The sequence below is a fragment of the Tachypleus tridentatus genome, chromosome 5, assembly GCF_004210375.1.
Source record: "Tachypleus tridentatus isolate NWPU-2018 chromosome 5, ASM421037v1, whole genome shotgun sequence".
In the NCBI taxonomy this organism is placed as follows: Eukaryota; Metazoa; Arthropoda; class Merostomata; order Xiphosura; family Limulidae; genus Tachypleus; species Tachypleus tridentatus.
Window position 1 is genome coordinate 15,704,934 of NC_134829.1, and position 23,752 is coordinate 15,728,685.

The 23,752-nt window shown below is 32.9% G+C and overlaps 1 protein-coding gene across 2 annotated transcripts in view; it reads right to left on the minus strand.

Moving 5' to 3' along the window:
* Positions 1-23,752, minus strand: part of LOC143250594 (uncharacterized) — a 105,998-nt gene that overhangs the window by 65,514 nt on the left and 16,732 nt on the right. For both annotated transcript variants that reach the window (XM_076501391.1, XM_076501390.1), the window contains exons 3-4: positions 19,833-19,981; positions 6,487-6,582 (exon numbers count right to left, since the gene is read on the minus strand). In XM_076501391.1, the coding sequence (XP_076357506.1) occupies positions 6,487-6,582; positions 19,833-19,981 (245 nt within the window). The remainder of the gene's footprint in view (positions 1-6,486; positions 6,583-19,832; positions 19,982-23,752) is intronic.

Genomic DNA, 23,752 nt, shown 5'->3' on the forward strand with positions numbered 1-23,752 from the left:
TAACTACAGGATTAAAACTGCAGCTGAGCCACACTCGAAAACAACCAAGAGTAAAAGCTGGGAATACTGAAATTCTCCAAGATAACAGGTCTGAGTATAAACGCTATTGAGAGACAAGATCTCATTGAATGTACCATATGTGAGCATGATTCATAGAAGTTGCCTCATAAATAGAAGCTATTACTTCCAAAACAGAGAACATCTTTGACAGAGAAATGAGAAATGGATGTACCTCAGACTCTACAGATTATGCCAGAATAGGTGGGTCAAAAGTACCTTAAAAATGTTCTAAAATCATAAATGATGGAGATAAAGGGTAAGCACAAGCTGATATTTGTATTTGTGAACAATCCATCTTAAAGAGACAGACATAACTAAGCGAACCAATAAATATGAGAAGAGACCCCACCAGAGGGGGTGTCTAACCACTGATTTCTAACAACAGATAATAAAACATTTTAATGTTTCTTTTAATATTATATTGTGCTCTTTGATTTACTACTTAACATCACATCATTTTTCTGCAGAAATGTCTATTTATATAGTTCGTTTTACTTAATAGATAATCACTATCTATGAAAGCCTTATTCCCTTTGTCATTCTCTTATTTGAACTTATCATGTAAGTAATGAAGTGTGCATTACAAGCTCATTGGTAAATTGTTATTTTAATTATTGTTAATAACAACACCATGTGTGCGTTATTACATGTTTTGTTACAAATGTATATTATTGTAGCAGTAAATAAAACTGACAGTTCTTCATTGCTGTTTCGTGAGTACCTTAAATGTCAAGAAATCAAAGTTTACAAAAGTAGAAAGATAAAAATCTAACCATATTCAATGCTTTAATTATGATTCATATATCATAATGATTTTATATTTCTTTAATGTAATAAACTTGATAACATACTTCATAAATATATAACAACACATTTAAGTTTTTAAATATAATATTTAATTTCATAAAAAGTATTTTCATTTCTTTCAAAACGTATGCATTACACAATTTTTTCATTGATTTTCTTTCAAGTATGGCTTCCAAAAGGCCACATGGGCAGAAGAAAATTGGTGAGCAGTTAAAAAAAATATCAAAGGAATTCAGACTGAGGAAATACCTACTTCAACATCAGCCAATTATATTTCTTCTGTTGCTAAAGGTGGTTCAGATAATGTGATCGAAATTTCCATTGTGAATGAATCAGTGATAACTGAAGCTGTGTTTGAATTATCCCCTGCATTCCATAATTTGTTAGACATTGCACGTGCTGTAAACATTGAACTAACTGAGTCTGGAAGCCAAAGGAAGAAAATAAACTATACTCCCAGAACTTCTAAAGTACCTTTAAAAAGGTTGGAGAAAACTAAAACTATGTCATTTCATCATTATTGGCTCCTAGAATTCAAATGGCTGGTTTTCAGTGAAATTCTCTCAAAGTGATGGTGTGTACCATGCATACCTTTCTCATCAAATAACACAAATGGTGATTTTGTTACTGCTCTATTTTTGAATTATAATAAGTCTGGTGAGCACAAAGCTAAACTTTATCATAATGATGCTGTATGAAGATCTGCAGACTTCCAAGAACAGTTTGAAAATTCTTAAATGAAAAGTGATGTGAATATAAATATAATAAAGAAATCAAATATGAAAAAGAATTGCAAAATTCTTCCAAGTATTACAGATGCTGTTTTTCTCTGTGCCTAACCAGAGTATTGCTTGGCAGAGTAGCCATGGCAGTAGTATAATTGATTTTACTAAACCTCCAAATTTAAATGGAGGATTTTTTACAGTTGTCTCACATGTATTGATTGAAAAAGATAATTCTTACTTCATGCTCAGATAATGGAAAATATATACACACTGATATCAAGAATGTAATATGGCAAGTGGAAGCAGAATCCACAAGAAAATTTGTTTCACGCATCTTGAAGAACTGTCCACATTTTCCTGTAATGGCAGATGAAGTCACCTCACATTAAAATGGAATTTTCTAAGTCAGCTTTCTCTTTATCAAGTTGAAGAAATCAGGCAAATAACCTACAATTCATGAAATGCTGATTGCCTTTGCACCTCTAGAACAAATAAAAGGTGTAACCATTGCTGAGGAAATAAAGGAAATATTAATAAAGCATTCTATTAATTATCATAATTCTATGGAATGGACTTATAATACAACAGCATTAATGAGTAGTATAAATGGAGTTCAAGGACATATCAAAAATTTTTCCCAAGATGCTGCCTATCAAGGTTGCCTTCTACATTTCTTAAATGTGGTGACATGCAATACTTATGCACTGTCTTCAATGCTTAATATAATCAATACATGCCAAGACGTTTATCTATTTTTCAGCAATTCTTCTGAAAGACAAACCTTCCTAGAAACAATTATAAGCAAACAATGTCCTAAGGTTAAAGTTTTTAACTTCAAAGTTTATATAAAACAAGATGGACCAAAAAGCACACAACATATGCTACTTCTTTTGTTCTCTATCCATACATAATACAATCACTTATAGAAATCTGTAGACTATCTGATGATATATTTGCCTCTGATGTTGCAAACTGGAACTGGGATAATGATATGAAAGTAAAACCAAATGGAATTCAGCATACTTTCATAAGTTTGAGTATTCTTGGCAATTTTTCTGGCTAAAGAGTTTTGGAATATCTTTTTCCTCTTTCATTAGTCATGTATGGTGAGCACATGAAGATATACTTAGCATTTAAAATTCAATTCTGTAATTTCTTATTACATGAACATGTGATCTGATATTGATAACACAATTGAAAGATTATACAAAAGGCTTCTGGCTTTTGCAGCAGAGAATGATGTTGCAGGAAGTGTACCAAGGTAATGTGAGTGACAACAGCACACTATCTTATTTAATAAATGGCAGCACATACTGCCAAACCCAGAAACCACTTTACAGTAAATTAAACAGATGGAAATATACTTGTAAAAACAGCAAGCGCAGATTTCAGGAAGGATAACTTCTGTTTTACACTCAATTGCAGATGCTTGCTTTACTCCTAATGTATGAGAAATTCTCTTTGTGTTTGCTGTACTTCCAACTGGAAATGTTGAAGCTGAGTGAAGCTTTTCTAAACTCTGAATACTCCATTCCTGGTTACGATAAACATTGAGTGTGCCCAGAATGGGAAATCTTGGTGTTATTGCTATACATGCATTTTCCATGAGCAATTTTAGAACTGTGACAGAATATATAGCAAAAAAACTTTATTCAGCTCCATCCTTGATGTATGATTTTTAGCAATATAAATGTGCAACAAATTAATTAATTTCTTTTCAATTCTTCAGCTTATTTATCTACTTGTTTTTGGTTTTGTTATACTGTTAAAGCAAGCAAAATTTCATAGTTTTATGCACACAAAATATTGAAATTTCTGGTTTTTAAGCAGCTCGACACAACTCTTAATAATGGAGCACTCGGTGAATCATCAGCTGAAAATACAACCAAGAAAGTATAAATAATGGAAATCAATATTTGGTGTGTGTAAGACCAGCAATTGTTTTAAAAACATGTGAAGACACAAGGAACTTAAGCCAGACCAAAAGGAAAGGTGTTGAACATTAAACCACTCCCTAGTTTTAAAACCAAAAATAGACAGGAATATTTGTAAAATACATTATGTGAATAAGCATCTTTGATACCCACTTTTATCATCCAACAATCTCAATGAAGGACCTTGGAAGAAAGACTGAGATGGAAAAGATCTAAAATTAGCTTCCAATCTCATGCTTTCTTTGGTATCATAAAATAATGAGAATAAAACTACAAGAACACTGGAAGTACCTCTTCAATAATACATAAGAACAACATATGAAACATCCTGATTAAAAAACTGAATACAAAGTGGATAAGTATGGAAGAGGAACACAAAGTGAAAGATATGAAAATGGAAAAGGTTCAGGAAAGCAGGTACAAAACCAAAGTGAAGATTCTGTCGAAATCAATGATCACAAAGTAATGGATTCCACAGATGAATGCACAATCCCAAATAGTTCTACTCCAAAATACATGGAGAATGAACCATTTGAAAGTAAAGAAACTCACTGACTGAGTAGAGATGGCCCACCCTGTTTGTATCTTTGTATCTCAACAAAGAAGAAACCAAAAAAACAAGAAATATTAGAAGTAACAGCAGCAAAAGTGGATAATTTAGGAAAATGAATAGTACTACCTGGATATCAAACTGTAATACAATAATTATAAGTAATATGTGAAGTCCCAAGCCTATTCAGTTCTTGCTGATAAGCTTCACCTGATTTAGAAACCAATTCTGTAGAAATACCAAACAAATCAACAGTTTGCAAGAAAGAAGTCTACTGGAAATCAACAGTGATATCAGATAAAAGATGAATCCAATGCAAAATAGTTCAAAGATTGAATACATCACATACAAGCTGCATGTCAAAATAAACACCAGAGAAACATGTAAATCTAATTTCTCTTCCTGAGAAAAAGAATCAGAAGAACAAGAATAACTTACAGCCATTAACTGGGCTGAGAAAGAAGGATAAAAAATGACAAACGTATTGCACAAAAATACTGAAATGAAAAAAGGGCAGAAAACCATGTGTACATCCACCTACAATCCAACGGGAGGATTTAAAGTTTGAGTTGAGAAATGAACAGAATACAATAACCCTGTTAAAAGGTAAAAAAAAACAACCTTTAAGTGCCTAAATTCCTAAAAGCATTAGCAGTAGTTTGAATGTTGACATAAAGAGAAAGAAATAAGGATTCAGGATTTTAAAATGGCATCCTCTATCAACACACTAGACCTTCAGGTGTAACAGAAACATATTTAATATTTAAAATGTTACATACTTTGGAAAGAAGAAAATGAGTTCAGCAGAAGCTTCGTTAGGACTAGGGCTGAAAATCTTGCTTTTCAGATAAATAGTAATTTTAGAAGCAAAGATGACAATTTGTTACATTCAATGCAGGATACAACTTGTGTATCTACAAGGCTTTCTTTAGTGTAGAACATCTTGTCATTGCAGCACTTCCCAATACATTGAAGTTATTGGCATGAATTCCAAATCCAAAGTATTTCAAACAGTGATAAAGAAAGGTCATCTGATTATATAGTGTATTTTGCACATGCTCTTCAGTTACTGAGCTCAAACAAAGAACTGTACAGCTCCCATAATTCATGAGCTCAAACAACAAATTTTATAGCTCACATAACCATAGCTACACATTGGACATGTAAATTTATGGATGATATAACAGCAATGTATTTTATGGATCCTGTCTTTAAAATACTTACATGTACAGCATAATGCTTTGGAAACAATTCTAAACTTGATTTGTGAATAAATTTTGTTATTCAAAATCACTTCAATAATAATTTTGTTCAATTCTCAGTGATGTTGAGAAAACCCACTTGTGGAGAAAAATATATATGTAAAAATGGCTCATTTGGGTTGAGAAAATTTTTTATGTAGAGGAGTGAACAATGTTTCAACCTTTTTCGGTCATCGTCAGGCTCACAAAGAAAGGAAGAGGTAATTGACTGGAAGCTGACCACATGTTTGAAAGGGGTTGTGTAACTGTTACACAACCCCTTTCAAACATGTTTAACTGTTCAACATTGTTCAATTCTATTGCATATTTGTCAGCAAAAGGCAGAACATAATAAACTACTTCTTTAAACACATTTATTGATTTTAGAAATGCACAGAGCTATTAAATAAGTCTTTAATAATTTTATAAATTAACTGTAAAGGAAAACTATTTTTTGTGAATAACCTTTATATTGTGTACTTCTTCATGGAATTCAAAAAAGGAACTAACTATATTATAAGCTCGAGGAATTAAATAATTAAATAAGTTCTTGAATAAAAAGTTCTTGAGTAAAAAAACTATCAAAATAAAAATATTTCCCAGACAAAGGTGAAAAATCCTGAGCATAAAAAACAGCTTCTTCATGAATAGAAGAAGAAAGACAGTAATGACTTTTTCTTTTGCAATCCAAGAAATCCTTAGACTCACCAGGGACTTGGCAGTCACCTGCACAGCAGGCAAAGACTGATGAAATAAGGTTTCAGCAGAAGCAGAAAGATTACAGTCAAGAACAAAGGCAGTAAAAGAACCAAGAAAAGCAGGAACAGAAATATTAGTTTCAGAAGTAATGTAAACTTCAGAATTTATGATGAAAAAAAGGTTGCATTGTATGAAACGAACAGCACACCTGACAACTGATAATGACGAACAGCACACCTGACAACTGATAATGAAGCAGAGCTCATCTGAAATTAATTGGTGCTTGCACAATAAACAAGAATTGAGAATTTTGCACCACATTCTCTTGACAGCATGAGTTCAAACTTCTAACTGGTTTTCAATATTTCACAGGTAAGCCTGTATGATTTAAAATATGACTTCTAGATCACAGGAGAATATGACAATTTAATCATGATACTAGGTATCAAATTTGGCTAATTACAACTTGCCTCTTGAATGGAGTTGACTTGAAGAAAGGCATGTTGGTCTGATAAATCTTTTTCAGATCTTCCCATACATTTAAGTTCATGCTTTCTTCTGAAATACTGTAAATAAGAGTAAAATAAGATAACAGAGATGAGAAATTGCTTATTTATTGATTTTTCTTTTAAAGCTTTATTGCAAACAATAACTCTGAAAAAATGTTTACCTCACATAAGTAAAGAGTTGGCTAAGGTTGAAGATTACTTATTCCAGAATTCTAATATTGAGCAGATCAGCAGCATGCTGAAAATGTAATTAACAAACTGGAAGTTTCACAGGTTATTCCACTTAAAGCTAAACTTAGTAATTCGTAAAAAAACATTTATCCACTATACAAGAAAAATATATCTTACTAGTTCTTTTATCAAAATAAAAAATTAGCCATTTAGCCAAACACACTTCTAACAACCAAACAGCAATCTAACATTTCTAAATTTCTTTGTTAGTAGTTCTCACTCTTCAAATTATAATTTTTTTTTAAATATGATTTTAGCTAATTTGGTGTTACACCTTAACAAGTTTGTTTTCCCTTTAGTTTTGCTATACACTATATATTCCACTACAGATTTCAATGTACTGACAACCTCGAAAGATAAACACACACAATGCCAGAGAAGAATATATGATGTTTCTTATAAGACAGAACTTTAAAAAGTACACAAAGAAAATTTTCTAAACATGTTTTAAAACAAATCTGTAATGTCATTAAAAATGAATAATAAAATTTATTGAAAATACTCTATTGTATGTCCTTTACTTTAGTAACTAGAAATTCAGTGTAAACATGAATCTTGTTCATTAATATGCTTTGCATTTCTCTTCATATATGGCAGTTGCTTATATTTATACAGAAATGTCTTATAAATCTATTAATTAGTGATATTTATTGTCTCTTCCAAGCATTGCCCAGCATTTATATAAAAAAATAAAAACTGTTCTAGTCTACAGAAATTTTACAACTTAAAAAAACAACAAAAAAAACCTTTTGACCTCTCAGAATTTAAATACTGTTGAAAATACTAAAGGTATCACAATTTCATATTGAAAATTAATAACTTGAGTTCAGCACAACTTGCTAAGAGCAATTGATTGACACATGGTAGGTTAAGGTATTACATGTTTTCTGCTCCCTAAGTTAATAGATTTCCCATTTTCGGAGTATTTTGTGTTGGTTTGAGGTTTGAAAATTGGTTAGAAAAGATCCATTAAGTGTTTCTAACTAGTTAATTACTGTTAATAATATCATGGTGTTCTTCGTAATGAAAGATTAAAGTAGCATGAACCATTATAGATATCAGTAGTATTTTTGTTTTGAGTAAAGATGGGGTGTTCTGAGAGCTTGACATCCTCTTTGTTAACTTGAGAATGGCCTTCAGTGACATGAATAGCAGGTGCACTTAGAGAAATAATACTCTATGTGTTACTGTGTTTTTCAGATTTTATCTTTCAATAGAGATCACATCTTTGTAGAGATTTGAAAATGACTAATGTTTTGTTTTGGTTTTCACTTGTTACTTTGAGTTGTAATATTTAATTAGCCTCTTTTTTGCTTTTTTCTAATTGGCATTTGTTAAAACATTTCACTTGAATCTCAACTTCAAGCTTAAACTGTTGAGAGAAACTTATCTTCACAGCACTTAAATATTTTTTTTTCTCCTGTTACTCAATTAAAAATACTTCTATGTTTAGTTTCAATTTTATTTGGAATGTTATAATAAAGAATAATAAATAACTGTGAAAACTTCTACTTATATTCATACGATTTCACATGCTGTTTCCATGCAGCAGAACTCTCAACTTATGGGAGTGCAACACAGCTCCATGGGTAATGACTTCCCATACACTTCTCACCTTTGAATCCTCATTCTTTGAAGAATCAATTAAAAAATGTGCACCAGAAAGTGGGGAGGATGGGAGAAAATGTGTGAGGGAGTATCTACTGCAAATACATTTTCAAACATGAAAAATGATAACTTCTAACAAAACTTAGTTAGAATCTCACACTGAGATGGAGGAAGAAACAGTGAAAATATTATTTAGATGAGCTCCCTTAAGAAATCATCTAAAAAAAACCCATGAGATGTGACATCTAATGGTGGGAGCACACTTACAAAAAAACCCACATCTTGCCTAAATCAGGGTATATTCTGTACTTGTATAAGAGAATGGAAGAGACGAAGATGCTAAATCAAAGCACACAATAGTGTATCATGAGGCTAAAACAACCTGTAGGACACAGTGCATGTTATTAACAAAAGTGGCAGTGTAGCAATTTTCTACTTTTTATAGCTCAGACTGTGGTAGTCCAAGCGATCACATATTTTCAGTAAATTCTTACTACACTTTTCCATTCAGTAATACTTGAAATACTGGTAGGGTTTCTTCCTATTTCTTTCCTTCACACCAAAAGTATGAAAACTTTATGAGACAAAAAAACTTAATTCTTTTCAATTTTTTAAAAATTTGATACTCTGATAGATATTTACAACCTACAATTAGAAGTCTTATTTGGTGTAAATATAAGTCACATGTACAAAGTTATTTAAAAAAAAATTGCTCAAATTTGATGAAAAGTTATGTGCACACCTATACAAGAAATCATGTGAGATATTGGTCTAAAACATTTACTACAGCTTCACCTCAGGGTAAAAATGGACAGTTTTCAATTTTTTCTTCTTTGGATTAAAGATGGCTGATTTAGAGCAGCAAAGCAATAAGGTAAAGGGATGTGCAGATACATAAATACCGGTTAGGCCAATCAAACTAGATTAGCAGTTTCTAGCTCAAGTTTACAAAACAATAATATGGATAGATCATTATTACTGATTACACTATGTAACAAAATTTATACTTGCTGTTGTTCCTGGGCAGAAAATGTAGTTTCCCAATTGCTTATGCCTAAGGTAAATGGAAAAAGACCTATTTTTCTCTTCAAACTTTGCTTTTGTGACCTGGGAGAGTATAACAATATGATGGGAGACTATATTTGGAGGCTGATACGTGAAAGAGATCTACATTACAATCGCAAATCTCAAAAAACTACCCACTTCTAAACATTTTTGTATAATTTTAGTATAAATACATGTAAATCTTGATTCATATGTTGTTTTATTCAGACCTTATGTAAATGAAAATGTGCAAATTTGCCCATTTTTACATCAAAAATAGGTTAATTTCTAAATTTCATTATTCATGTCACAAAAGCAAAGTTTGAAGGGAATAATAGCCATTTTCTGTACTTTTACAATATAAGCAATTAAGAAATAACACATACTATCCAGGAACAAAATTTGTGTTACACAGCATTATTGCATGCCAACTTATCAGGACAAATTTACTAAATGTCATGAAATTATACTAATTAAAGAGCATTTAGCATCACATTACATTAGCTTATATGATTGGCATAAATAATGATATTTGATATGGCTGTACCAACTACATGGGATGAAGACAAAAAAATGTTAATTTAAGTTCCATGGTATTGCTATAAAGGGAGCTATTAACACTATTTTACAGAAGAAAACTACTAGCATGTATTTTAAAGGATTTGGTTAGTTCTGTAAAGGAAAGGCCTCTTCTGAATAATAAGATTGTGACCCTAAAGCTAATGTTAGTTACTATGAAGTGTCACTTTCTTACTTGCTGTGGTTTGTTGATGTGTATTGACAAAACATCATAATGTCTAATAACAAATACCTTAGGTGTGAAAAACAAAGTGGTGAAACAATGAATGAGCATACAACTTAAAGGAATGAAATAAAAATTGGTAGTCAAACTTGTAGATACACTTGTATCAGTTTTAAAAATTTCTCAGCAAATATTCATTCATTAGTTAGCTAGGCCTCACATTTTGTTTTACCTACTATCATGCCTCAAGCTGAACAAAAATTGTGTCCTGGCTATCCCATGAATGAATATTTACTGTAAACTTCCTATTAAAGCTATAATGATAGTTGCCAGTTCGGTCCCCAGTATTGATTTAATTCCTTTAGACTGTATGACCAATTTTTTTTTGCAGCACCTTTCGTTCACATTTAAGGTGTTTTTGATTAGATTTGTGCTATAAGAATAGCTGTTCAAGTACTCACGTACAAGATGTCATACAGTCAATAGATTGTAGTGAGTTAGGAACTTGTTCAGATTGTACCTTGTATTCCTACATCCTTTACTCTCAGACTTGAAGGGTTAAAAGCAGCTGTGAAAGAAGGGCTCTTGCAATAAGTACTTGATAAGAGAGTCTGAGGAATCTAAAGTATGAAAATCTGAATGACAGTGACCACAGACAAGAAGAAGGAAAACTATATCTAGAGAAAGAGATGGTACACTAATTAAGTTGCTATAGGTTTGAATAGGTGTTGGGTAAGAGCATGGTAAACCACATTTAGATTCCAATCAGCTAAGAGAGTAGAATAAAGAGGAAATGGAAGAGAACATAAGTGACAGGTGAAGGAAATATCCTGTAGTATTAGAGAAGGCAGAATCTAGTAGATAATGCCATGCAATAACCACTGATGGTAGAGACAAACAAGCCACAGTCATAAAGCCATGTAAAGGAGGAGGTCATATGTTACAAAGTAAGTTGGTATAAAGGTACACAGGCAACAAGAGTGGGACAATAGGAAAGTAACATGAATGAATAGTTTGGCTTGATGAGTAATAAACCAGATATATCTTGTACAGAAAGATGAGGGCATGCCACTCCTTGATAAAAGAGTGAAAAGTGAGGCTGTATCAGATAAGATGATAAGACAGGAAGGGGAAGAGGAGGCTCGGTTGAAAGAAGACACAGCAATGGAAACCAAAGTTGGGTGGGCCAGTAAAGAACCACTTACAGGACCCTGCAAGAGACATCTCCAATCACAGCAAGGACCTGAGGAAGGAAGCAGAAAGGCCATAATGGCTGTGACCGAACTTGAAATACAGAAGAAGGGTATTTGGCATTGAGATGTGTGGCAAAAACATCTACTTTGGGAGTTATGAGTTGAGTACAGATCCAATATAATACTTGGGAGTATAAAGGCCATTCTATGAGAAGATGCAGTGTCTTAGAAAAAGTAGGTTAAGTGCACCTGCAACAAAGGCTGTTAGATGTACCCAACTGGAATGGGCCAAATTGGAATGTCCAATGTCTGAAAGCAAATGGTCCTAGAATGGGTGCCCTCTTAATCATTGATATGTGATATAAATATAGAATTGACTAATAGATCATTACTCATTAATCCATAAGAAAAGGAAGGAAGTGTGAGCATGCCCAATGGACAAGAAGCAATTCTAAATTGTTGATGTGTAGAGAATGCTTTTCCAGGCACCAAAATCCTGAAGTCAGGCTGTTGTTCAGAGACTCTCTATCTTGAGAGAGAATCATTCATAAATAGGTTAAGTTCTAGTACGGAAGGAGGTAAGGGAATGCTGTAGGTGGAGTTAGGGTGGTCTGTCTAGGCACCAAGCAAGATCCTTCTATAGATAAAAGAGGGAGGTGTATCAATGAATACAGTGATTTCTGAAAAGGTTCCATTGGTTGCAAAACATACACTGTAGGAGACACATTTGTATGCAGCCAAATGGAATGAGAGGTTCCAGAGAAACCATATTTCCCTCCCCCAAAAAATGATGGTAATAAAAACCCAGAGAGGAGTTTGAACACACTCAATAGTGCATTTCTGTAATAGGTCTAACACTGTTCCCTTGAAATGTTGAAGGCATTCAAGAGCTGATGGGCAATTAAAGAAGGCAGGTTGAGAATAAAGAAAGGTAGAATGGGGGGAAGGGATAGAAAACTATAGAAAATGCCAAGGAAGAGAATTTGAATAACCCTCCTGATTGCTAAGAAAAGTTCCCATAGATCTGCTGTCACTGGCATTTAGACTGTGAAGTGACACATGGGGTAAAAGTAGGAGAGAAAAAGGTAGAAGGTCTGAACAAAGGAGCAGAACTGGGAGTGGGAGAAGGATCAAGGTAAGGTACAGAGATGGTAAGGCAAGGTTGGAATGGATGGAAAATTACAGATAGGTAAGACAAGTGATGGGCAGCTTTAGTAAAATTGAAGTCTCTCAGAAAGATGTATGGAAGACAAACTTCAGACAGGAAAGTATATCTTCCCCAGAGGTCCCAACAACATAGGTGAAAGGAGGAAAAGCAGAGGAGGTTGAATAGACTATGGTATAAAAAAAAAAGAAAAAAGAGGGTAATTTAAATTCCCCAGGAAAGTCATCAAAGGAGCAGTAAAAGGAATTTGTCTCAAAATGAAGTGATAAGAGATATTACAGAAGGATAGTAAGAAAGGCTCACAGATGGGAAAATTGAACACTAGAATGAAAAAAAGCAGATAATGAATGTACATCAAACTGACAAAAGAGATTCCAAAGACTACGAATCCAGGATCAGAAAATTGGAGTGACTGTAGGCTAGAACTAAGGAGTTACACAGGCAAGAAGGACTGAGCATAAGGCAAGGGGGTTGATATTGATCCAGAAAAAAACTAGCATTTACAGCTATATCTGAGGGAAGAGAAAAACAAATATCATGAGGAAAAGGATTATGTGAAAGTGAATGAAAAGTGTCAAATATAATGTAGTAAGAAGAAGGCTGTACATTCTTGGGATATTAGGTTATAAATGACAGAGGAGGATCACATTCTTCATTAACTCAATCAATAAGGGCTTGGTCAATTTGTCCAACCACATGACCTCTTTGTACTTGTTTAAAGTCTTTGTAGATTTAATACTTATAACTTTTAATATAATGTATATATCTTTACAAAATTTGGCACTCTTTCAGTTAACATTACTAATTTTTCACATACAAAAAAATCATATTTTTAGTGAAGTACTTTTAATAAACTAAAAAAAAAATTTGCACATGAATATACTGAGTATCTGTTTTGAATAAGTCCATGTGCAAAGTAATTTTCATGTTAAGACTATAAACACTTTTACTCATATCTAAAACCTCAAATTTCCTCTGTGTGATTCATATAACCTTCTAAATACATTTCATGTATTTTTTCAGTACAACTTCATATTTTATTTGTTATTTTCTCTACCTTATTTCAAAATAAGATCAGTTAATTTGATCAACCTTGTAACCATCCAAAAAAAATAAATGAAATATGTTTAAAATTACCATTTCTTCTTTCCAGAATGAATTCTAATTGTATCATGAAACTAAATTTGTTTATCATAAGTTACTTTAAGTTTGTGACAGTATACGACTATTTATAATTAAATTTTATTGTCTTATTTCTTTTGAACTGTATTTAACTATTATCCTCACCATTATAATTTGTAAAACACATGTGTAGCTCACATTATGCTATCGGTTTACTTTACCCATGAGTTACTATAAGTTGCTTATGTGCCTGCCTCATGAAATATTTTTATTAAAAATTATTTATTTTACCCAATTGAATTTCAAGTAACCTAAAAAAAGACCCTATTTTTACATTTTAGTTATTTTTATAATAAGAACAAGAAATCAAGTACTTGCTCAAACTTTTTTTTTTGCTGTCCATTGTCAGTGAAATTTAAGCTTATTTTTTATACTTATTGTAGCAATGCACTAAATAATTTTTATCTAATTTAATAATGCACTAAATCACAGATTAATAACCAGCAAAAAGGAGCTAATTTCCTCTAACAATCACAATTTGTCTGGGTTTCAATATGACAAGAGCCATTAAAAATGCATCCAAACTAGCCATTGTGATTCTCATGGGTACCAAAGTCATATTATAAGTGAAATTAACATTTATCTATTCAGAAAATAATGTTATAAGGTATGCCACTCATTTGATAGATGAAACCTTTAACTTTCTCTTGGGTACAGGTAATATATATAATTAAAGATAAGATAGAACTACTAACAATTCCTGAAAGAGAGGATGTGAGAGGAGTGGTCTGATTTTTATTTGATAATTTTGTAATCAAACAAAATTGAAGGCTACAAAAATTATGATGTGTCTGAGCAATGATACTTACTTGGTGAGTAATTTATGTTTAGTTCTGTATCATTTCAAAGGGTAGTGGATAAAATAGAGCAGACAAAATGCCTAAAGAAATAATGTCACATGTGTCAAACTAGGGTAAATGCAGGATTTTTTTTAATATACTGACTTGTAGGATTAAGGTTTTTATGCTATTAAAATATGGATTATTAGTTAAGATTTTATGTTATACTAATTGATATAACATAAACAAAAAGTAATGTAATAAAATTTTAAATGTAAGGCATTAAAACTTTGTGTCCCGCACAGAAAAGGACACTGGTGGTAAGAGGGTTAAGAACTGTTCAAAATGCAAAACCTTGAGGTGATAAAAGGTGTTTGAATTTGTCACCACATTGGAAAACAAAGGAAGGGATGGGAGCTGAGGCTCCTAGTTGCATGATGAACCCCACCAAACAAAGGAGGATGACCATTATGCCTTGTATAGATAAAGAACTTCCAGAAGCAACTGTGGTAGTTGGTTCTGTGCAAGGAAAGTTTTTTACTCACACCAGAACTAGTAGTATTCACATTAAATCATGAATTTACCCAGAGTATAATTAAACACAAGCTAAGCAGAGAAATAAAAACTGTAACACACCATTTCACAACATTGCTGAGGAAAAGAATATGGATTCATAAGTGTGAAGTGTATATGGGAAGTTAGTGCATATGAAGGTGAGTCACACTCTTATTTGTGAAGAGTTTAGCTGCATAATGATATTATCATGCAGTGGCAAAAATTCATGTGGAATCATGGGAAATTAGATGGGAGTTTTCATAATGCTGATAGCTTGCAAGTCTCTTTGGCAAAATGCATGAACACATGAAAAAGAAAGCTCATTTGTGTGCTGTAGAGTTGAGTATTCATTTTGGAAGTTGAGATCATCTTACCTGAAAATATATTTCTGACAATACTCTATCTTTTGCACCAAAAAAGCAGTTATCTCATGTATACTGCTGCATAACTTCCTGCAAGCTTTGAACAAAGCTCCCATTCTTACACATGCCTATGTGTATTGTACCAAGTTATGATTTAATCAACATTAGACTACATCTCTCCATCAACAGAAAAGTGACAAGATCTCCATGCACACTGATCTTCATGAGAATAGCAAGAGAATAGAGAGATCTTCTTGATGAGGTAAACTAAATGCATCAACGTAAGTAGGAAGAAAGGGAGGTAGTGCAGAAAAATATTAATATAAAAATACATTTCCAGGTAAAAAAACATATCAACTCGAGAAATGCTATTCACCTCCCTGCACCCTAAAGAGCTAGAATATCATAATGAAAATGGCAGAGGAATCAGTGCAAGAAATAACAAGGATTAGCTCCTTTCTAAAAACAACGTAAAAAAGGGAAAGTGCAAGAAGTGTGACATCCAGGAGGCAGGGGGTGACCCTAGTGGGACAGCATTCAGTGGGAAAATACACATCAAGCTCCAGCAGGGATAAATTATCACTGGATAAAGGTAGTAAAGCAAAAAATATTAGTGCTAACATGTCATTAAGGTAGACAAAATGGCAGATTTATCAACTGCCCATTATCTCACTAGTGGACAGTTGAGCATGAGTGTGTAGTGTGGCTAGAACCACACATCAAGTTGTTCTGTATTAGAAAAATACTAACAAGAGATACACACTCCAAAAATAAAACATAATAGCATCCTACATCTGTAGACTAGGGTACACCTAAGTCCCATCTAGCTGAACCTAATCATCAGAAATGGCTTTGTTCATAACACAGTGAGGTATCCTGTACTACAAAACCAGGTAACATCCTAGTCCTGTTTCACGAAATGGTGGGTGTATCAGCTGAATCTCATATCAGTGGAATTGCAATGCCCATTGAGAAACTCTCCATATCAATTTCTGCAGCAGCTTGGGACTAACGAAGCATGGATTCTCTTGAACTCCACTAGAATAAGGGGGATTTCATACAGGTGAATAAGCTTGAAGGGGTAAATGAACCATTGTCATGAGGCACAGTAATCTGAAAGTAGGTCCCAAGCTAAAAGAGAATGCAATAGGTTAATGTAATTAAAAGCATTGGATGCAAATCAGGTGTGAAAGAAGGTATACACATAGTGCTGTATTTTTTTTCAAGCACAGAATAGCATACAAAATACATATGGATACTGCTGCAGCAGTCTTGTTGAAAACTCCAATTGAATTATGTGCATTGAGCTGTGGATAATGAATTAACACTTTCTCCACTCCCCTGGTGGATGCAGATTTTGGGTAAGAATTCCCCATGAGGCAACACTGGCTAATCATTAAGTTACATCATTTCCACAATATAGATATATATGTTAAATGAGAAAACAGTAGTTATGAGACCTGAAATAAATCACCATCTAAGCCATAATGAAGAACGGAGAAAGATACCTGGTAGGAGAAAAAATAAACTGCTCCACAGGTTATGGTAAGAAATATCTCTGATACACCAGGCACATAATTTTAGAGTAGAAGGAAGCTACAAAAACTGTGATGACAGGAACCTTATAATAGGATGGAATGTACAAAAAAAACAAACCAGAGGATGGAGAAACCACCCAGTGGGAAGGATCCAGGATTGAGACACTCAATTTACAACCAAGACCCAAATATTCATGACACAAAAGAAAAAATCTAGCCAAAAAGTAGAAATCTCAAGAGTTATATATTTAAAAACAGCTGGTATGAGTAGAGAAAGCACTAATAGAGGAGTGAACAACGTTTCGACCTTCTTCAGTCATCTTCAGGTTCACAAAGAAAGAAAGGGTTACTGACCGGTAGCTTACCATGTGTTTAAAGGCAGTTGTGTAATTGAGTGTAGGAATGTAGAGGGAATGCTTATATGTTGGATATATTTATTAATATAGGTATAAAGGTGTTCCTTTATATTGGTTTATTTTGGGCTTGCGTTGTTCTATAAGTAAAGCTTCTTTAATTTTGCATTTGTTTATGTTTGTTTCTCCATTTAGTATTTGGGTGTTTTCTATGGTTATGTTGTGTTTATTTGATTTGCAGTGTTTGAAAACGTGTGAAGGTGACTTTCTGTGTTCTTTGAATCTGGTTTCCATTTTTCTACTTGTTTTTCCAATACAGAAGTCGTGGCAGTTATCACATTGTATTTTATAAATAATGTTGGTGTTGTGTTTGTCAGTGTAGTTTTCACATAGTATAGATCTTAGTTTTGTGCCTGGTTTTTGAATAAATTTGGTATTAACTGGAATGTCATATTTTGTTGCTAGTTTTTGCCAAATGTTGGTTATTTTTCTGCTCGTGTCGGGAATATATGGTATGCAGCCATATATGGTATCGTGACTTTTTAAATGATAGGGTATATTTACTTTTGTTAGCTGATCTTGTTAATATACCCCACAATTTAAAAAATTAGGAAACTATACATGGCTGTATACCATATATTCCTGATATCAGCAGAAAAATAACCAACATTTGGCAAAACCTAGCAACAAAACATGACATTCCAGTAAATACTATATTTATTCATAAACCAGGTACAAAACTAAGATACATACTATGTAAAAACTACACTGACAAACACGACACCAACATTATTTATAAAATACAATTGAAAATGAAAACCAGATTCAAAGAACATAAAAAATCACCTTTACACGTTTTTGGACACTACAAACCAAATAAACACAACATAACCATAGAAGACACCCAAATATTAAATAAAGAAACAAACATAAAGAAGCAAAATTAAAGAAGCCTTACTTATACAACAACTCAAGCCCAAAATAAACCAATATAAAGAAACACCTTTATACCTATATTAATAAATATATCCAACGTATAAGCATTCCCTCTACATTCCTACATTCAATTACACAACTGCCCTCAAACATGTGGTCAGCTACCAGTCAGTAACCCTTTCTTTCTTTGTGAACCTGATGTTGACCGAAGAAGGTTGAAACGTTGTTCGCTCCTCTATTAATGGTTTCTCTACCCATACCAGTCGTTTTTAAACATATAATTTTCTCTATACGTGGGTTTTCTCATCATCATGAGACTCAAGGGTTATTGACTTCCTGTTGAGGAAAGGCAGAAACAACAGAGGTAGTCTGAACATATTGTGACAAGACAACTAGACAGAAGAGACTGATGATGATGGTAAGCTTATGAGTAAGCTGCCAGCTTAATAATGTAGAGACAATGAAACTTCACTCATGAAGACAAAGTATCAAAAACAAATAAGATATTCAGAAGTGAACCTGCGGGGAATAGAGGAAGTGGGAAGATGTGATTGTATGATTGGTTGCTGTTAAACACAAACCAAACACAAAATGCCACCACAGAGGTATAAACCTACATGTGCATGTTAAAAGAGTAAACAACCGAGCTAACTAGTGAGGCAAGGTAAGAGGGACATGCAGGGTTGTGTGGAAGTGAGTAAAACACTACAATTGTGAGAGTTGAAAGGAAGACAATGCATCTCTAGAAATCTTTTACTAAAAAACGAGAAACCACTCAAGGATACTTGGATACAAGAGACTCAGGAGATAAATTGCAAAAAGACTTATGCAGGAAGTGAAGGAGACATGAGAGCTCTGGTACCAAATGCTACATGTCACACAGACAGAGAAGTAGATCGAGTCTACACTTCAGACACACTGAGAAAAAATCCCAGTAGATGAAATACAGAGTGTGGGTTGAGACCAAAATAGAGCTAAATCAGCCAATTCAAATGAGGCAATGCCAGAAGTAGAAGGAAGTTTATAACAAAAGAAAGTATATTGCAATAGGTAAGTACAGGCCAAATGACCACAAAGTAGTGGAGCAATAAGGCTCAAGAATGTAATCTCCAAGAAAAACTCATCATATAAGATAATTAAAATAAAAGTTGTAGCAGATATGGTTAAAATTTAGTATTGCTCTTTCAGCTAAAAACAAAAATTAAGGAAAGCAAACCTACATAAAGAATAATAAAAATTGTTAAAACAAGTACAAAAAGTCAGGTAAATCAATGAAAACAAAGATTCATCTGAAGGTAAGTGGTGCTGAGAAAGAAATGACCCTATTTTCACATGAAGCTAGAGCTCATTCGAATTAATTCTTATTGAAGTATGTCTTGCTATCCTACTTGTAGTGGGCTGTAGTCTAATAATGATTAAATCTTAGGTGTATTAGAACTTGACATTCACAGGAAATGTATGTGAGGTAACAGCTCTTTGTTGTGCAGAGACGTAAGTATTGTATTTGAACAAATATTTTCTCTTTATATATATCAAACACCATTTTTTATGACATTTAAAGCAATGAACTAAAATAACCACTTTTTAAAAAAAATATTAAATTGTAAACCCTTTGATACCTCTTGTTCCAAATGCTTGTTCACAAGCAGGAATGCCTGATATGGTTTGTAGACGTAACAACTCTTTTTAAAAAAGAAGCTTCTGTTAATAACAGGGCCTATTTCATTATAATACTCTCGAGAATCCAGTTTAACCTCAAGCAACTGACCTGCAAAGAAACAATGTAGGAACAATTTTTACTCTATTTATAATACAAGTAGATTGTAAAACCAAATAAATCAATACAAGAGATTATATTAGGTACTTCAACAGTTTCATTAAAAATTCAGCAAATGGTTATATCATAATACAGCAATTTTTTAACTAAACAACTTGCATGTTAATAGGTAAAAAGGTTGTTCTAATAAATTTATGGAATAAAATATGATATTTAAGTTTATTCTGTTACTAGTTATTGTCGGGTTGCACACTTCATATGTTGATAGTTTAATTGGAAGATTTCTTTAAATTATAAATCCAGAATAAAAAAAAAAGATGTCTACTGACTTTGAATTCAGGAAATGTTACCTGAAAAATTTCTGTTTGGGATAGTGTTGAGACCATTTTATGGGAAAAGATCCTTCAAATAAACACAATAAAGGGATAATGGATTTATTTCTGAATAAAAGTTCATCTCTTCACAGTGCGACATGACCATGTACAACATTCAAGGTAGAAGTACATTCAAATTGAAAATATATTCAATTAAACAATTTGATTTTTGATACTAGTTCTATATGGTTCTAGCTGTAACTAATTTCATCTACTATAGAAAGTAAGACAATATAGGATGATATGAGAAATGTTATGAAGGGGTGGGAGATTGGACCTCCATCCTCTATATAAATGAATGTCATTGTGTGTATATTTATTCTTTGTACATTTTCATACTTCTTGACAAAGCAGCACACTTTGTTTGTTTTTAATTTTGCCCAAAGCTACATGGATGCTATCTGAGCTAGCTGTCCCTAATTTAGCAGTATAAAACCAAAGGGATGGCAGCTAGTTATCAACAATGTTTGGGCTACTCTCTTACCAATGAACAGTGGGATTGACTGTAAAATTACAATGCCCTCATGGCTGAAAGAGAGAGCTTGTTTGGTATGAAGGGAGTTTGAACTTGCGACCCATACAAATCAAGCACCCTAACCACCTGACCATGCTGGGCACTGGGACAGTAATACAGGATGACACAAGGAAGACGAGGTTGGCCTACCGTTTAATTTCTTATTGACAGAATTCTTGAAATTAGTATGCCTTTTCTATATTGGTATCAATATGTATTTTTATTGGTATTTTTAATGTTTATTATGCTAAGAAAAAACAGAAGCATACCTACCTTTCCTTTGATCCAAAGAAATTTTTTATTTACCCATCAAACAGATAAGTACTCCAACTAGTTCAAAATATAATGGTGCTTCTGATGTTTTATTAATGTTAGAGTTTTAATTCTTTGATACTTGGTACTTACAGATTTTTTATTCTGTTTGGATTTTTCTCTATTAACAAACAAACTACAGGTATGTATATTATCATATTAGTAAATATAATACGTATCTAGATGTTAATGCCATGATACAATCAGGGAGTTTACTAGCAGTTTGTTACAAAGTTTGTGTAATTAATTATCTATTTATCTAATAATGTATTATTTTGGTATTTCATACTTTCCAGTGCTTTGTCAAATTCTCAGGCTTGATTAATTAAATGGCAGCTGGCAAGAGAAGTAAAATTAAAAAGTTAATATCTGTTTCTCTATTTTATTATTGTTAATATGTTATGTTACTTTGTATGTATTGCTTGATGAAAGAAGTGAAGAGAACATGTAGTACTCAATAATCATCTTCCTTTATTGAATCATTAACTTTTTACCAAAAAATACTTTATTAAAAATTATGAATTTTTTCTGTACAAAAAAATTATTATGTTTATTGAAAACTTGCTAATTTTCATGAAGATATATATATATTGTACCTTATCACACAATGTATCATTACAATTATATGTTGGCTTCCCATTATGGTACTGGAATCATATTGGTGTATTGCCACAACTTTAATAAAAACATAAAATTCACACAGAAAAATAAGAAAATGGTTGTATAAACTTCCTAATCATGAACCTAATAAAAAAAGAAACATTTATTTTGAAGATTCAACATAAAAATGCTCAAGATAGGACTTGTGTAAACTGGTTTAGTGCTCACAAAAATTAGAAATATGAACATTAAAAAGATATATAATAACAGCGCTAAGACTATGCATCAAATAAAATGTAAAAATAAAATACAAAACAAAAAATGAGTACCCTCAAAGCATAACTGATTACACAACCAAGATAATTATAAACCAATAATAAATGTACACATAAAAGAACTGACCAAAACACCCCAAAAGAGCAAGAAAAGTTAATATTTTCTTGAGCTGAAAAATGTATATTTCCAATAGGTACTCACCTCCTTCTGTCAAAAGCTATATTGATCCTAGACTGCTCTCTTAGCACTGCTAACATTTTTCACTAAAAACACACCATTTTGAATTTGGTGATCATGTGACTGCCCTTCAACAATCATTCAGTGCCCTTTATACACTTTTTTACTATTTTAAAACAATCTTTACTTTCAAGAATAGACAGTTAGAAACCAAAAACTCTGACATGTCAGTGGGAGAAGAGGGGCCAGAAGTGGATGATATGAGGTAAGTTCCTCCTAGAAATACATTTTCAGTGTAAGAAAATATTACCTTCTGAAACTGTCTTACCTTCTCTCACACATAGCTAGAGTCCTACAATGAAAAGGTGGAGAGGTTGAAATACATTATTTTCAATAATTTGGCCAAATATTATCTGCATGGGTAAACACATCCAGAGAAAACACCACTGGATGTGTTGTATTATTCCATGTGTGGCCCATCCAGGCAAAAAAAAAAAAAAACATCTAGTGGAATTACTTTGCATAAAATATGAGATGAACAAGTTTAATCCACATAAGCAAAATCAGGGGCAAACACTTTAGATGCATACGGTTAAGCCAAGTGCAGTCTATTTTGGCAGAAAGCATCTAGTGGAAGCACCTTGCACAAGATATTTTTAGTTCACAAGTGCAATCTGTACCCTGGATCTTGAATATATCTTACTATATAATAATTGTTTGGTATAGCAGTGATTGCCTTCTCACCAACTAGATAAACACAGTATGTAATGTCTAATTTTGTTTGTTTTAAAAAACCTACTCAGAAGGAAACCTCTGTCCACCATTCCAGTAACTGGCAAGGCCTTCAATGATCCACTAAAAGAAATGAAGGCAATATGTGATGGGGAGTCTGCAGTTCACTGTTCTGGAGGAATCATTGGTCAGTAGAAGTGGACATAAATTTACATTTGCTTTAATTAGGAAGTCCATGAGTGATAGTTCTTTATATATGAAACAGTGATGAAAAACATACACATACACATGCACCACAAGCAGCCAGTGGTCTTATAGAAACATCCCCCATCTCAACAATAACCATTATAGAAGTATACAAATTTAGTGGTAATACAATATGAAGCATGCCTGGCCAGGCAACACCTACCACCAGGTGGGATCCTGAAATATGATGTATATCAAGTAAATAAGATACAAATTGATAAAATGTTGGCTTAACCCAGTAAAAAATGAAGAGATGTGTACTACTGCCACAGGAGGAAAACAATATCTGCATAAGGAAGACAACTAAGTCATGCAGATAATGTGAGACAAATGTATTGTGGATCATCCACATACTAGCCTGGATGATCTTCTCCAAAGGATGGCAGATTTAAGCAGCTAAATACATAATTAAAGGATGAATATGGAGTGAAGAAACATTATGTAGATTGTAACCTCCCATTGACAAGTTATCATATACCACTCATATTAGTTGACAAACCAAACCAGTAAGAGAAACTAGTGATAGATCAG